We start from the raw sequence: 13,447 nt of genomic DNA on the forward strand, positions 1-13,447 counted from the left end.
ATTATATAGTATGGTTAAAGGTGTTTTCTTTCATTGTAGGACATAGCCTCTAGCAGAAAAAACATGCATTTGATAAGACTGTTTATTATATAATTGATTGTTATCATTGAGAAACTTAGCTAAGTAGCTAGGTATCTGTGGTAATTCACAGACAAGTCAAGAAGGTTAATTTCCTTATCGGTAGTTATCCTTAACTTTCTCTTTTGCAGAATGGCTTGTCATGTAGAACATTGCAGTCTTAGTTCTGCTAGGATTATAAGGTGCAGGAATACGTTGTTGTCTGTGCACAAAGAAGCAGGTTGAGGAAGAAGAATGTGTTATGTGGGGGTGTAATGGGGAGGAAGAAAAGTAGGTATTACCCTTTACATAAGAATTCTGACCTCTAATAAAGTTTTCCTTCACCCACAAATTGCTTGCATTGCAGAGAGTGAGACTTTAAAAATCTTTCATACTTAGAATCAGAGTTGGAAAAAACCCCAAAGTGTTTTTGGTGTGAAAAAACAAAAATACCTGCTGTTTGTTTAAACCAATTTTTCAATTTAAACCAGTGGTTTTGCATTAATGTGTAGGACTAAACCAATATAGGTCTAAATTAGAAAATTAAGTAGAAAAATGCAGTTCAGGTATCTTGGCTACTGGCTTAAATAATAATTGTTCTTTAAAAAGTACTCCTTCAAAGCAAGTTGTTGTGATTGAACTTGTATTAAATGAAGGATTTGCTTTTGAATGGCATTCTTTGCACTATAAAATTAAGTCATTAAAAAGAAGCAACTGACATTGGATACTGATCTAATAATGAACAACTCCCCAAAAAAGTTTCACTTAAAATGTTTAAATTCAAATAGTCATTGTTGTTCCAGTAAGAGGGTTGGAAAATATCCAGATAATATCCAGATTTTTAAAATAAATAAATAAATAAGTCATTTGGTTTAAACCAACCTGGTTTAAACCAGCCAACCCTGCTTAGAATTATATTAACGGTGTTTGCATTCACTAAGTAATTTAGTCTGCTCCTTTTCTTTGGATGCCTAAACTGAATTTCTAAACATTCAGCTGAAGTTTTAAATTACTGATTTTTTTTATTTGTGGGGGGCATTGCCTTTTTTTGCCTTCCCTGGTAGCTGCTGTTATAGTGTGTGAGACAGGCAGAGGCAGCTTCTTATAATGTTGTATTATGCCATTGGGGAGTGTGCATCAAGAGTAATTGCATGACTGAGGTGGAAATCATATTGACATAGTCCATTGACATAAATGGGATTTACTACCCTGAAATGGATGGGCATAGCCTCTAAAATGAGCCTTGTATTCTGTAGAATGGGAAACTGCTTAAAGGTCATGTTTACATGCAAAAATCACATATTGGGTTATTTCTGTAAAGCCTATATTGGTCATGTAGGCTTGGGCAGGGCTTGGAAAACTTCCATTTAAGAAGAATGAATACAGTGATACACAGAAGCTATCCATACCTGAACACTGGTTGAATTATTAAGGAATCTCAGAGTATTACCCTTTCACTGCTCAGTTAAGGGTGGCGTACACACGTTGTCGTATTTATTCTTCTTAAATACAACTTTGCAAGCTTTGAACATGAGCTATTTTTGTCTTTCTCTGGACAAATGAACAGAAGTATCTTTTAGTCCATATAAGAAATAGGTTGTCAAGGAAGTAAGGTTTTGACTATTCCTTTCTTTTCTCTAGGAGGAAATTCCATACCACCTGGCTACCTCTCCCATTTTGTCAGAGGGGGCAGCCCTCATGGAATTACAGATGAAGAGAAACTCTGCAGACAGGCTAAGAAACATAGATGCTGGTGTTCCTTCTCAGCTGCCAAATACTGCTTCTCCATCTACAAATGAATCCACAGCTGCTGGTGGCTCTGTGAAGAAAAGGAGGAAGCGGAGAAGGAAATCTACTCACAAAATTGACACTTCAAAAAGAGATGAAAATGTAGATACCAGTGAAGATGAAAATGTATTCGCTATAGAAATTTCTGATGAAGAAAATGAGCTGCTAGACAATGCAAGGTACTGATAGTGATGAAACTAATTTATTCAGTGATAACAGTGGAGTCATCTTATCGGCTGGTGATCTGTGGATCTGACTCGCAGATCGCCACAGTCTGTATTATTAAATGTGTGCACATGGATAAGCTGATATGTCCACACTCATGTTGCCACTATTGAATGATATGGGATGGTGTTTTTTACCATCCGTGTATGTGTGGAGGGGGAACAAATCCTCCTTGATGGGAAAGGTCCACTATATTAGTGTTCTTTTAGTAAGTAGCTGTGCAGTACACTTAACAACTTTGTTGCCCCACACATCATTAGGTATGCCAGCTAGGATTACTGAGTGTTGCAGCCCAACAACATTTGGGGGGGGGGGGGGGTCTTATGTTTCTCACACTTCAATTATAGGGCATCTATATATTTTGGGTTGTATACTGAACAAGTAGAAAAGACATACCATATCATATCAGCCAAATTAATTTATAAAATTTATTTGAAAGTTAAGACTTGATAAAAAAAGTCAAATTCAGATTAAAACTGAAGTTAATTAATTAATTAATTTTTATTTATTAGAGTACTTATACCACACCCTAAAGGCTATCAGAGCAGCTTACAATTATTATTATAATTAGACGGTTCCCTGCCCTCAGGCTTACAATCTAAGGGAGGGTAGCAAGTCTGCCAAGTGTTCTTAGCCATAGTGGTTAGGGACATTTTGGAAACTCCAAATTTTTGACTGCCAGCAATTCTGACTGCCAGGATTCATTGTTGCACACTTTTTCTTTTCTTTTCTTTTCTTTTTGCATATATTTTCTGAAGCATCTGGATTTGGATATTGCTTTTGATGCAACAATGAGTTAAATCCAAACTTAATAATACTTACAGCAGACCCACTGAAATCAGTTGAACTGAAGGTAGTCATCACTGATTTCAGGACCTTTTATATTGCATGGGTAGTCATCACTGACTTTAGGACCTTTATATTCTATGGGATTGCTCTTAAATCCTCTTGGGTGGTTTAGGTGGTATTGGTCGCAGCACATCAGCATTGCACAGTGACCATGGGTTCTGTGATGACAAGGGGAAACATTAATGGAAGTGGCTTGGGAACTAGGAGGACAGCTTTCTTTGGTGACAGAAAAACCTTTCCCTGCCTTCACCACTGCTGGAAAAAGTGCTATATGGCTGTTATTCCAGAATAAAGCACAAAAATGTTTCTGGGCAAAATGTGACTAAGGCCTGGTACAGACGGGCAGGAAGAGATGGTGAGACGCCGCTCCTTTCTGCCCTGGATAGTTGCCGTGCCAGTCTTTCCATGCTGCTGCCAAGTTGCCATTAGTGCCATGGAGCGGCATGGTGACATCTCTTGTGCGCAACCCATTTGGATGTGGCGCACAAGGCATGTCATTGGCGTGCGTGGCATGTGGATGGGCATACATCCAAAACGGCACCAGGATAGCGCAGAACATGCAGACGCTCTGCTGTCCTGAGCCCTAATTTTGGCCCCAGGCTGCCGCAAGATGGTGGTCTGTACCGGGCCTAAGTCTGGATCCAACCCTTTGGGTTTAATATTTCATAAAGTAGTGTGGGGACATAAGCATTATCCTTGTGTTGCTGTAGTAGTACTCCAGTGATCAACTGAGATTATGAGGGACGGTATTTTAAACAAAGAAAAACCTTCCCTTTTTCATTTTGTTTATCCTTAGAACATCTGTCCCTGATCTGTGTAGGGATGACATTCTTGAGGTAAACTCCTCTTCAATCAGTGTACTCTCTCATCCTCATTCAGATGGAGAATGGTCACCCACACAAAGGTACAGTATATGGTTTTGGAATAAGCTTAAAACTCTTCCAGTAAGGTCAGGCAGAATAAAACAATTTATGGCAATCCTAAGTCAAACCTATCATGGAGTTTTCTTTGCAAGATTTGTTCAGAGAGGGCTTTGCCTTTGCCTTCCTCTAAGGCCCAAGGTCACCTAATGGATTTCCAAGGCCGAATGGGGATTCAAACCCTGGTCTCCAGAGTTGTAGTCCAACACTGAAATCATTGTGCCACACTGGCTCTCAGGGTTACATTTGGATATATGTAAGAAACTGTCGTAAAGTCAAAGCAGTAGTCAGAGAGGTGATTTAAAGCTGAATATCAGAGTAAAAGAGATTCTTTGATTCTTGGGACTTAGGAAATCCAGGTTCAGGTCCCCACAAAGCCATGAAACTGACTTGGTGATCTTAGGCCAGTCACTCTTTCTCAGCCTGATTTTCCCCATCCGACTGTTGTGAAGATAAAAACGGGGAAGAAGAAATCCAAATACAATACCTTGCACTCTTTAGAGGAAAGTTAAGATGGAAATGTAACTAATAAAGTAAGTAAATACATAAGTCTTTTCTCTCTCTCCTGACACTGTTCTAAAGTGAAAAATGTGGAGGAGAAGTGATACTCAAAATTCTTATTCATATTAGAATAGAACATTAATTACAGATGGAAGAAAATGTGCCAATAGGAATAGCCTATATCACTTTGAGTGCGATGTTACACATGGAGACTACCAGAACTTGGAAAAGTTACTTTTTGGTCTATAACTCCCAGACCCCACCAGCTTTTTTTCTGGCCATGTTAGCTGGAAGATCCTGGAAGCTGAAGCCCAAAAAATAACTTCTGGAAGCTCTGACTCCTTACATACATTTTTGAATCTAGAGAGACAGTTGTGTGAATGCAATAGAGCTTCTATCTTCTCAATAATGGAAGAATAAAGAACATGACATGATTAGGAAGCTCTGCCTTCCATAGCACCAGATTCGCATGTGTGTCTTCCAGCTGTGATCATGCTATGTATGGAAGAGTGAATATGGAATCATGTTGCTTGCAAAGTGTTGCTTCAGGATTTTTGTGCCAAGAGAAGCCAATGTGTTTCCCTGATGCTGATTACTGCTTCCCCTATGTAATAAGTAATGCTTGAAGTGCTTGCAAACAATGGCAAAAGCTTTTGTGTACAGCAGGCTTTCTGAACTGTACATTAAAGGCGATTTTCCAGTTAGAAACCAAATCATATAAGGATAGGATTTTTTTTTAACGCAAGGCAATGAAACATTGCCATTCAGTTTTGAAACATGTTTTTTATATAACTTAAAACATGTACTTTTATGATCACATATACAGCACACTCTTTTCATTAAAGACATGCTAAGCATTCATGGAGTATATTTGTCTGCTGTATGCATATACAGTATGTACATGTATATATGTACACATACATATTGCAGATAACATGTCTGCTTGTTGTCTCTGATATTTGCATGTGAATTGGCAAATATCAGTACTCTAACATGTCACACCAAGAGAAACTATTCTGCTTCCTTGGTGCTGATTACTACTTCTCATGTGTTATAAATGATTGCCTGTTACATTTACAACCAGATGTGAATGCTTTTGTGCAGAGCACTTGGGTGGCTTTTCTGAAATGTATTCTACTTTCCTGTATACTTGTTTATGGTGGTTCAGTATTTTGTTATTTAGAAACTCCATTCTGTTTAAACTGAAGTCTCTTTTTTCAAGTGACCCTATGAGTGACCCATCAGCACATGTTGATTGGCATATGTGATGGAATAATGATGCCTGATTTTTCTCTCTTTTACCATACTTTGCACTGACCAGTAAACCTAGAACATGCACAGGGAAGTCCTCTCATCTTACTGTTCCAGCAGAGGGAGGCTTATCTAGTTCTTGTCCTCACCAGTCTTCTCATTATCCTGCTACACACAGGTAGAACAGCTACTCTCCAACTTTATTTGGAATGGTGATTAACCCTTCTAATATTTTTAATAATATACAAACTTTGTGGGACTTATCAAACTACAGCTTATGACTAACCCAGTTGCTTGGCCAGGAAAAAAGGATAGCACTCCATTTACAGCCTCCCTGTTTCCTTGGCCTTTCCTTCTCTGCCAAACTGTAACTCTGTTGTCTTTTCCAGCTCTAAGCCACTACGTGTATTTGCCAATTCTGTTCCTTTGGACTAAAAAGCTGCCTAGCTAATATTAACCAAAGAAGGAAGTTTAACTAGTGGTTTTAACAATATTGTGTGCTATAATATTTATCTGCAATTGCTTATGTTGAGGATTTTACTTTTGATTTGAATTTCAAAAATGTTTGACTGCTAGCACGTACAACCCTCAGAATATATCACATGTAAAATGATAACATACAAAATGGATCAAACCCAGCAATTTTTTTTTGAAAGAAGAGGTGAAGTTAGCCAGACTTCAGAGTTGCACAGTAATGCTCAGGATGGCAGCCTTAGGATAAAGGATGAGTTTGGTCAAAATAACTCTGGAAATGTCCATTCCAGAGCAAAATATACAGAAATATGATATCTATTTGTATGAGTTGACAGACTGGATTCAGAACCTTACTGTGACCTTCATTTTGGCCCCATTAGGTAAAACATAATTTTGGTGACTCTAGGATCAGGCATGTGGATTTGTGTAGCATAACAAACAAATGGACAAAGACTTGGAATCACAGTATAGATATCAGGGTGGGTAGTAGATCTGTCCCTGTGTGGGGTGGTGAGTCCAGATTTTACTGCCACTCTTCCTGCAGTTGCTTTGAGTTGAGTGGGAGCTCTGCTGGACCCTAGTTTAGCATCTGCTAAGCTCCCATTTAGGTCAGAGCAACTACAGGAGGAGTGGCGGTACAATCCATAGTGGATTTTCTGGTCCCAAGTGGGTGGCTCCATCAGTGGCCTTAGGATTTTGTCAAGGGTTTCTTGAAGGCATTGAGGTCTTTGATACACATATGGTGTTTCTTTGCCCTCCTGGCCTTCCCTAAGCCTACAGTGAAGGAAGACAGCTCTGCTTGAACATGAACCACCTCTCTCTTAGTATAAATATTTGGGTGTGCATGTGCATGCTGTGCATCAGATGAAGAGAGTGCAAGAACCCAGTGTGAGGATCGGGCTATGTCTGCACAGGCCAAATACATGTCCTTTCCCTGTCCAGTAATCTGGTTGATGCAGGGTTCACTCCCTAGTTCTGGTGCAAACATTTCAGATGATGCCTGGGCAGTTCAGGACTGAACCTGCTATATATCCTTCTTGTTATTCTGTGCCTTCAAGTCATTTCTGACTTATGGTGACCCTAAGATGAAGCTATCATGGGGGTTTTCTTGGCAAGATTTTTTCAGAGGAGGTTTGCCATTGCCTTCTCCAGATGTTGAGAGCATGTTACTTGCCCGAGGTCACCCAGTGGCTTTCATGGCCAAACTGGGAATCAAACCGTGGTCTTGAGAGTCACATTCCAACACTCAAACCACTACTCCATGCTGGCTCTTATCCCCCCCCCCCCCAACTGATTTAAAAAAACCTCAGCTTTGTTTCTGATTCTTCCATCCTTCAGTCATTGCTGCCCCAAGCTGAAAGTCAGTCCCACCAGATTCTGGAAAAATAAAGATATCCTTCCTGAATTGCAAAAACATCCAGGCTAATTATAAGTCAGTAGTGCTTTTCAGTGAAAGTTACTTTAAAAGTTCACAGCTGTGCTAAATAACACAGACGAGAACTGGACCCCAGTCACTGATGCTGCTCAGCTGTACAAAATCCAGTCATTACGTCTAACAAATGAAACTCCCAGCAGTCACTGGTCTGTTCTTCCCTTTGTAGAGCTAGTGTAGAAAGTTCATACATACCTTTTACTATACTTTCATACACCAAGGGGAAATCAACTCTTTTTGCTTTACTTTTATCTAGGATTTCTTAAGCTAGCAAGGAGTGAGCAAGATGTACAAGTGAGCATGTGTATATGTGTGTGAGGATGCTCTCTTGTATGTTAGAGAATCGGCATCTAGAGGCCCTGGGCCAAATCTGGCTCCCTGGGAACCACTGGCCTTGACCATTGTTAACAGAGACAAGAAAGGTGTGTTTCTCCTTTCTCTTACCTTTTTACCATCAGGAAAATATATTTTTTGTTCAGAATGGCCTTTGACATTCAAGCTGGCTTATGGCTGGAGGGATTTTTACCTATTTGGGTGGTGCTGTTGGGGTTGTGTTTCAGTCATGTCTTTATGTTTCTATCATGTTTTGTTTTACTTGGATTTTATTATTGTTAGTTGCTGTGAATGCCATTTTTGGCAGAAGGCAGACTATCATTAAGGAGTATAATGATGATGGCTCTTGCACTTGGACTTGCAAGCAGTTTACTGTGCCAGATGGATGTAGGGAGCCTTGAGAAGTTCATGTTTTAGTCCTTATTAGTCCTTGATTGTTGATCTACATGCTTTTTGAACAGGGTGTGGGAAAATCTGTACGTGGGTAGAAAGCCTCTTGCTTTAAGCAACTTTCAGCTGTCTCTTGCATTTCCTTTTTTTACTTTGTAACCCCTGCATAGGTTCATACTTTCCCTTCTGTAGAGTCTATTTCTTTGTGGTTGTTCACCGTCTCTGATTTAAAAGATTACAATATATTTCCGGGTGTTGATGTTGTAAAGCTAGCAGTCACAAACTGCAGTCTTCTAAGTCTTCCAGAAAGAGTTTTTGTAGCCCTTTCAGAGGGTGATAGTTGAGAGAAGCCTGTACGTTTGCATATGAAATCTGAATTGTTGTCTCCTTCCACTCCTGCCCTTTTTATTGCAAAGATTACTTATGCATGTAACCTTTAGTTCAGGCATACTTCAGTTAACATAACCTCAGAAGATGAAGCTCTTTTTTTACAAAGGCTTTTTATGCCTCTTCAGCCCCACTCTTCCCTCTTATCCTCTGGGAGGTTTTTCTTTTAACAGCATCAACATTAAGAGGATAGTGAAGGAAGGCTGGAGAAACACAAACTTTTGGTTTTGGGTTGCAGAGCATGTCCACAGTAAATAATGCAATAAACAAAGTTTGAGCAGCTCCTTTTTGCTACAGCTTTTCCTGCCCCACCAAAGCTTTGCAGGGCTGTGGTGGTGCACAGCCTCTAAATGTCATGCTGCTGACATACTGTGAAGCCGCCGCATGTGCAGTCAGCTGTGCAGCTTCTTGGCAATGTGGGGGTCTGAACACCACACTTTTACACCGCTGTGAAACCGCTGCCGTATTGTGCCAGTCTATACCGGCTCTAAACTTGCCTCACCAGATATCCCAGTATGTTAAAAAAGCATAGACCTATAAGTTTGGCCACTAGAAGTTGGAATCATAAGAAAAGTGTAAGCTGGTGAAAGAAGATTATCCTTGGTTGCATTGTGGAAGAAACCTTCAAGTGGATTTAAAAGTTTTAATTTACAAATCCAAGGCTTATCTGATTAAAAGTTTGCTAATGCAATCATGCATTAGGAGGGATTTAAAGACCTTCCTCTTTAGTGATGCATTCCCCGACTAAAGTCCACTGGGCCTCCTCCCTCTTCACTGGCAAGGGGATAGGCTAACTCGGGGCTTTTCTGGGTTTTTTTATATTGAACCTGTTCTGTATTAATGTTTTTATTGTACTGTTTTTAACGTGCTGTTAACCGCCCTGATCTGTTGGAAGGGCGGTATATAAATAAAAATTTTATTTATTATTATTTTATTATTTATGCTCTTTAAGTGCTCTTTTTTTTTTTAATGATGTAGGAAACTTTCCTGTTCTTTGCCTGCTTTTACAGTTTCTGGTACCAAATTTTCTGTTAAAGAAATATACCCAGGGACATAAAGACCATGTTAACTGAGATCCAAAACACACTGCAGAAATAATTCAGTCTGAGACTGCTTTAACTGCCCTGACTCAATGGTAGGGGATTTCGGGAACTGTAGTTTTGTGAGACATCTGTCAGAGGGCTCTGGAATCACAATAAAATATAATTCCCAGGATTCCCTAGCTCTGAGCCAGGGCAATTAAAGTGGTGTCAAACTGGGTTATTTGTGCAGTGTGTTTTGGACTTAAGGTATAACTGTACCTTATACGTAGCTTTGTGTATACCTGTGTTCCTAACTCTATTAAATAACAGCTTTCATATACCTTTAAATGTATGGAAGACAACAACTGACCCTTAAACAGGAGTAGATAAAGTAGTCACCTTTGAGCAATATATAAACATGATTGTTAAAGTGCAAATGCATATTTCAGAAATGAATAGAATTATATATGCAAAGATAGAAGGTGTATGTGCACTGTTCAATTAATACAGTCTGACACCACTTTAACTGCCATGGCTCCAACCTATAGAATCCTGGGATTTCTAGTTTTGTGAACGCTTGGGCAGAGAAGGCTAAAGCCCTTGTAAAACTATAAATCCCAGGATTCCATAGGACGGAACTAGAATACTTAAAGTAGTGTCAGACTGCATCATTTCTATAATGTAGGTGCATCTTAGAATACATTTCACACGGAGGAAGGCTTTTACATATTTATTCTCCCAACTTTATGTAGGCTTCATGAAGGCAATAATGGGAGCTATGTTTTATCAAAACTATGTGTGTTCTTCTATTTCTGGAAAATATTGTTATTTATCCTTAAAATTTCAGCCATTCTCTGAACAGTGATGGTGAAGCACCCTATCATATCTGAAGTACTAAAAGTTTATTTGTAGAATGCAGACCAGCTGTCTTTTATTAGGTCAACATAACCAACCAGGTAGCAAACAATATTATCAAAGAACCTAAAGTACATTCTGATTAATTATTAATAATAATGTTACTGTTGGGTAATTCCCCTACCAGAAGTGTTTAAAATCTGCATATATTTTACTTAGCCAATATTGACTTCTGCACTATTGTAGAAACCTTTAATGGAGTTTTTCACTTATAGCAATACAAAAAGAGAAAAGGGATCTTCTATACAAGCTCTCCATCATTCCTTTCCAGAAATTTGACAACCAGCTGATTTTCACCATACACATTTAACCCCTTTGCTTTTATTTCATTCAGAGATAATACATGGTGTATTAAATCAGAAAATGGCATCATTCCTTCTATCCGAGTAACCATATGTGCAGTTTCAGATACTTATACTCTGATCAGCAGGTACAAACCTTGTGTAAAATGAGGGGGGAACTTCATTGTTCCAGATCCAGAACATGTTTTTGTAAAAGTGTGTTCTGTACAGAGGAAGGGATACATATCTAGGGTGGAGTTGCAAAGAAAGCTCACTACATTACTGTACTTGTTCTTCATGACACAGGTTCTCTTAGTAGGTTAGACAGGCTGTTAAGAGTTTCTTATCCCTTGAAAAATATTTCAACTCCAGAATGAGACTGAGACAGTGAGCGATGATGGGGAGGGTTGTCACGTATTCCACAATTTGCATAAAATACCCATAATTTCCATAATTTGCACAAAAATTTGTATATTTTCCCTTTGTGAAACACACACAACAAGTACAGGAGGAATCCTTGATTGATCAAAAGTGCACAAACAATCCATCCAGTGTTTCTAATGGTTTAAAATCCATGCATGATGATGATGATGCAGCTATTATAGTTCAGCTGCTGCTCTGTGGGTGGAACTGGCTGTAATTCCAGGTTTCCTGGAGATCTCATTTGGTGCTTAAAACTGACACTCATCTCTCTTGTAAGATAATATTTACCAGTATGTTGATAGATGATACAGTGGGTGCTCTACAGCAGAACAAATATCCCAGTCTTTCAGTTGATGGGGTCAGCATACCGTCTTTGCAAAGGGCAGAATGGCCCCCCTAAACATTCAATTCAATTCCCTGTGGCTGGCTGGCTCACCCCACCTCAGGGCAAGCCCAGTGGAAGATTAATTCTAAGGGTTAAATAAAAAAGAATTAGGAAAGGAAACAAGAATGTGCAGATGTGACCCATTTCCCATCACAGTCACTGTGAGAACTGTACAAATAGGTGGGTAGCAGTAAAAGTAATTTCCTGAGTCCGTTCCCAGCTATAGGTTCTTTCTAAGCCTTTAAACATCAAGCTAAAATGAAACTAGCAAGCCATAGTAAATGCAAATTAACCATCTCTGTGCCACTGGACAGTTGTTGTCATTTGATAATGATGTTAACAGGGACTCTGAAACCTGGTGGCAGAGACTGTACACTACAGCTATGCAATTTGAACAATTTATGCACTTGCAGATTGAAAAAATATCTTGGGACTGACAAATGATACCTTATAGTTTTGCATGTGACTAGAAAAATTGTGGTTTCTCATTTTCTCAGGATCAGCAAAGATTTTCCTCTTAAACAGAGTTTATGTAGCAGCTACACTGTGCTTTGATTGCCTAAACAGAGTATAATTGCTATGAGTTCTGATTCCACTGCTCACCTGTGTTTTTGTTTTTGTTTGTGTCTGTGCAAAGAAATGGAACCAAGGCAACAATTCCCTCCTTCCCTCTCAACAGTTCATCTCTACTGTTGTTATATATTTACTTGCTTAAAACATCCTTTTATGTAAATATGCAATTTATTACGCAGAACAGTAGCAGATTTTGTTTGGCAAAGCAAAATAGTGTCCACATGGCTTGTAATCCATGTGATTTTTTTTCAGTGAGAGCCTGGTTCACACATTTCTTTTTTTGCACTGTGTTTTTTCTGTCTGCATGTACAAAAAGAAGAAGAAGAAAGACACTAAGGGCCCATTCACACTAGGAAATAACCCGGTGTGGAAACTGGGTTATTTACATATATTTTCCATGATCAAATCTCTCTGTGGTCTTTTATCCCTATTGCCATTCACACTCAGGGAACAGCAATAGGGATAAAATGCCGGGGAGAGATCCGATTGTGGCAGGAGGAGGAAGGAGGGAAGGAAGAGGAGGGCCGATGCAATGGAGCAGAGGTAGGAGGTAGGATGTGATGGCCAGTAATCAGTGCACGTGAATCCCGATGCCCTCTTCCTTGGTTCAAGAGCCCACATGTCTGCCCGCCTGTATATGTATATGGCCAGTACACCAGATAGGCTTTTTCTCGAAGCCTATTCAAGTGTTCAGCTTCCACGTGGAGTATATGCTTACATAGGGAGAGAGTATGCTAGTTGTTCTACCCTGCATTGCATTGTTTTCCACACATGTACAGTAACTGAATAGGAGAGAGCTGGCGTTACTCATGAATATTCTCTGTGTGATTGGGAATGATGATTTTCCAGTATTTCCAATATACATTGAGTATATCCATGGCTTACACAGACAGTTATATTCAGAAAAATTCCTGAGGTTTGTGGAAATTGTAACAAAGAAGGTGGAGCTAGCATGCTGTCCCTTCTCGTGTCTTTAACCCACACAGATTTAGAATACATAAATAGGACTACTGTCTTCCAGTGGGTCATCTGAATGAATTACCCTTGGTGGACCTTATTCCACTGAAGAAGGACTGGGAAAAAGGAAGCATACTTGAACAAATTACCAATTATTGAGCTATTGCCCTTATCGTACTTCCTTGGGAGTTTGTGTCCCATTTAAACAAAGGAAATTCATCCCCATCTAACAGTGTTTAAAACTCTTTTGAGAATTCATATTGTAGCCAATCCCTAGCTATCCA

The 13,447-nt window shown here is 39.3% G+C and overlaps 1 protein-coding gene across 4 annotated transcripts in view; it reads left to right on the plus strand.

Annotated features, from left to right (window-relative positions):
- Positions 1-13,447, plus strand: part of LPIN1 (lipin 1) — a 112,479-nt gene that overhangs the window by 70,077 nt on the left and 28,955 nt on the right. For 2 of the 4 annotated variants that reach the window (XM_089478102.1, XM_089478105.1), the window contains 3 exons: positions 1,699-2,024; positions 3,716-3,823; positions 5,662-5,769. In XM_089478102.1, coding sequence (XP_089334228.1) covers positions 1,699-2,024; positions 3,716-3,823; positions 5,662-5,769 — 542 coding nt within the window. The remainder of the gene's footprint in view (positions 1-1,698; positions 2,025-3,715; positions 3,824-5,661; positions 5,770-13,447) is intronic. The other 2 variants (XM_089478103.1, XM_089478104.1) reach the window with 2 other exon arrangements.

The sequence above is a fragment of the Sceloporus occidentalis genome, unplaced genomic scaffold, assembly GCF_023333645.1.
Source record: "Sceloporus occidentalis isolate IW3139 unplaced genomic scaffold, rSceOcc1.0.p SCAF_12, whole genome shotgun sequence".
NCBI lineage: Eukaryota > Metazoa > Chordata > Lepidosauria > Squamata > Phrynosomatidae > Sceloporus > Sceloporus occidentalis.